General features: G+C 50.5%; 1 protein-coding gene across 1 annotated transcript in view; it reads left to right on the top strand.

The window, feature by feature from the left end:
- The window catches only part of LOC117151937 (fat-like cadherin-related tumor suppressor homolog), a gene marked incomplete at its 5' end in the record, with an annotated part of 4,551 nt that continues 616 nt past the window's right edge, over nt 1-3,935 (top strand). The window contains 2 exons of the mRNA XM_033321945.1: nt 1-731; nt 1,645-3,935. Coding sequence (XP_033177836.1) covers nt 1-731; nt 1,645-3,935 — 3,022 coding nt within the window. The remainder of the gene's footprint in view (nt 732-1,644) is intronic.

The raw sequence follows: 3,935 nt of genomic DNA, 5'->3' as shown, positions 1-3,935 counted from the left end.
GCGGGTTCCCCGTCTTCCGATCCTTTCGCGTCGACCACGTTTTCATCGTCAGCCAGTAGCAGCAGCAGCATCAGTAGCTCGAACGCCAGATCGTTCTCTCCGACGCTACCGACATCCACGTCCGCGTCGTTCACCGAAGACTTTCCCTTCCCTCCAGGTCACAAGTTCCGCTTCACTCTGCCGTTGTACAATGTGTCGATTCCGGAGAATTCGATCGGCAAGACGTACGTGGTGCCCGAGGAAAGAATGGGCATCAAACTCGCGTCGCCCGACTCCAATCTCGACATTCGTTTCCGTATAATGAGCGGCGACCGCGACAAGTTCTTCAAGGCCGAAGAACGCACCGTCGGTGATTTTTGTTTCCTGTTGATTCGGACTCGAACCGGTAACGTTGACGTGTTGAACCGCGAACGAAAAGACCGTTACGTGCTCGAGGTGCGCGCCACCTTGAATAAAGGCGACGGAAAAAACCGGGTGACTATCATGGAGGCGGATACCACGGTCGTAGTGACCATCTTGGACACGAATGACCTAAACCCGCTGTTCTATCCGACCGAGTACGAGGCAACCATCACAGAGGACACGCCTCTGCATCGCAGCATACTCAGGGTAATAGCCGAGGACGCCGATCTCGGCAGGAACGGCGAGATTTATTATAGCTTCGCCGAGGAGACCGATCAGTTCGCCGTTCACCCGGTCAGTGGGGTAATAACGCTCACCAGGCCGCTCAGGTAGGTCCGCGTAATAGAATTCTGGTGTTTCGTTTGATGAGCTTGAGGATCGTCGGTCCACGCCTCGAGATACTCGTTTGCCTGATCGTTTACGATGCATTGCGATGCTTTAGGCGGATCTTGTCATGTACTTGGATGGGTTCTTATTCTTCCTTTTTTTTTTCTTTTGATACAATGTTATGCCGAATGCGTAAGAAGAATGTGAACATACTAACGAACAAATCATTTTTCTAATTTTTCCATGATCTTGATTGATACTCGAACTTCTTGCTTACGACGGGATATTATTTTCCAAGCGTGAATATCGAATCATGAAGTATACAGGAAATGCCTCTGAAATAAGCGATCGCAGTTTGGAAACGTGTCAGCTTTGAAGTTGAAAAATTGACTTTTATATAAAACCTTGCAACAGAGTTATTTCAGAATCATTCGTTTCTACGATAATACTCCCATTTATCTGGGACCTCTAATTGGCGGAACATTTTTTTCATTGCCTAATTTACTGAATTTCGCGCTATGTAAATCCAAATGGCTTCAATTATGTAAGATTTTGCAATACTACTCATATCACGAATGATGGTATATTTGAATTCAGTTATTCCAATGTGAACTCTGGTTATTTGAACGAAAAGCTATGGGCAAGGGAAATTAACGAACTGATATTACGGAAACTTCAAGCCATCCAGTTATTTGAACTATTTTATCTACAAATGTAATGAAATAAATGGAGTTGGATCGTAATTGCTCAATTATTTATAGATTGGTCGTACTAAACCATAAAACGTAACCAAATTGAATTACCGCTATCCTAAAAACTTTTATTAATCGAACAATCAAAGAATTCAAATCAAATCCCCAACAAACTGATGCTCAACTCTTTGAAAGTAATTTATCATTACGTATTTTCACCCAGATACTCGGAGCGAGCACTTCACGAGTTGGTGGTATTAGCAAAGGACCGTGGAGCCCTTTACCGCAGCGGAGGGACCAGAAGAGCCAGCACAGCCAAGGTGACCATTAGAGTTCGTCAAGTCAATTTACACTCACCCGAAATCTACGTGCACCACCTGCCAGATATCGTAGAACAATCGAACGCCGATATCTACGCGATCGTTCGGGTGGTCGACAACGACGAAGGTATTCACGGTCAGATCGCGAGTCTGGACATCGTGGGTGGTGACCCAGCCGGTCACTTTAGGGTACGGCCAGCCGGTGGACCACATTCCGGTGAATACAATATCGAGGTGCTACATCTGCTGGATCGGGAGACAGCGGTTCAGGGTTACAATTTGACACTCCGTGCAACAGATCGGGGCGTTCCACAACGTTACAGCTACAAATTTGTGCCCGTCCATCTGGCCGATCTGAACGACAACGCACCAGTGTTCAGTCGAGAAATCTACGAGGTGAAGGTGCCCGAGACTGCTCCCATCAACACGCCGGTGATCAGACTGAAGGTGACGGATGCTGACGAGGGGAAGAACGCGTTGGTGTTCCTGGAGATCGTGGGCGGTAACGAAGGTGGAGAATTCTACGTGAACGCGGAGACGGGAATGCTATACACCGCGGTGAACTTGGACGCGGAGAAGAAGGCGTTTTATACGTTGACAGTGTCCGCGGTGGATCAAGGGAACGCTGGAACGAGGAAACAGTCGTCCGCCAAGGTTAAGATCAATGTGGTCGACACGAACGACAACGATCCGACGTTCGAGCAGTCGGAGATGGAGGTGTGGATCGACGAGAACGAGCCAGCCGGCACATCGGTCGTGAAGATCACCGCGAAGGATCGTGACTCCGGCGAGAACGCCTACATCTCGTACAGCATCGACAATATTCAGAAGGTGCCGTTCGAGATCGACCATTTCTCCGGCATCGTGAAGACCAAGCAGGTGCTTGACTACGAGACCATGAAGAGAGAGTACTTGTTGCATGTGCGGGTCAGTGACTGGGGCTTGCCATACCGGCGACAGGCAGAGATGCAGCTGCACGTGAAAGTGCGCGACGTGAATGATAACAGACCGCAGTTCGAGCGAATCGACTGTACCGGCCACGTGCCTCGATACGTACCCATCGGCTCCGAAATCATCACCGTCTCGGCCATCGACTTCGACGCCGGCAACATCATCAGTTATCGCATTGTCTCTGGCAACGAGGACGGCTGCTTCGCCCTGGACTCGGCCAGCGGCGTACTATCCGTGGCTTGCGACTTGTCCGACGTCAAGGTTACCGAGCGAATGGTCAACGTCACGGCCACGGATGGATCACACTTCGCGGACGTGAATCCCGTACACATGCACCTGGTAAATGCAAAACGGAACCTAGGCTCGCAGGGAAGAATTCTAACGGACCAGAGCGGCGCCTTCGAGTGTCGTGACACGGGGGTCGCTCGAAGATTAACGGAAGCCATCGCTGCCGCAGAGAGAAACAACATGCCTTCCAAAGACGACGAATATGCTTTGACGCCAAGCAGATACGGCGAGAACATTCACGCGCCCGAATTCGTCGATTTCCCTAGCGAAATAAAAGCCAACGAATCGGTAAAGATAGGAACGACCCTCGTCAAGATACGTGCCAGAGACAGAGACTTGGACTACAATGGGAAATTAGTATTTTGCATATCCAGCGGTGATCGCGACTCGGTATTCGGTATCGATCCTGACACCGGCGATTTGAACGTCATAGGCTACCTGGATAGGGAACGCGAGAGCGAGTATTTTCTGAACATCAGCGTGTACGATCTGGGCAAGCCACAGAAGTCTGCGTCGAAGATGCTCCCGGTCACAATTCTCGACGTGAACGACAACGCTCCGAAATTCGAGAAGTCCCTGGCAAGCTTCAGGATTTCAGAGACTGCACTGAATGGAACGAACGTGTGGCGGGCGAACGCGACTGACGCGGATCTCGGGGAGAACGCGCGCGTCACTTATTCCCTGGTGACCGAGACGAACGATTTCCGTGTAGATCCGGTGACGGGCGTGCTGACCGTTTTCGGCAGATTGGACAGGGAACGACAAGAGATCTACGAGCTAAGAATACGAGCGCAGGATAACGGTGGCAAAGGGACCGACTCACCGCCATTGTACTCGGACGCTTTGGTCAGGGTGACGGTCGACGACGTGAACGACAATGCACCCAGTTTCGCGTTGTCCACGTACACGGTGAAAATTCGAGAAGACGTACCGATATGGACGGTCGTGGCGGTCG

This window comes from Bombus impatiens, unplaced genomic scaffold (assembly GCF_000188095.3).
Source record: "Bombus impatiens unplaced genomic scaffold, BIMP_2.2 scf_0543, whole genome shotgun sequence".
In the NCBI taxonomy this organism is placed as follows: domain Eukaryota; kingdom Metazoa; phylum Arthropoda; class Insecta; order Hymenoptera; family Apidae; genus Bombus; species Bombus impatiens.
The sequence above is the reverse complement of the archived record's forward strand: the minus strand, read 5'-3'. Positions and strand labels throughout refer to the sequence as shown.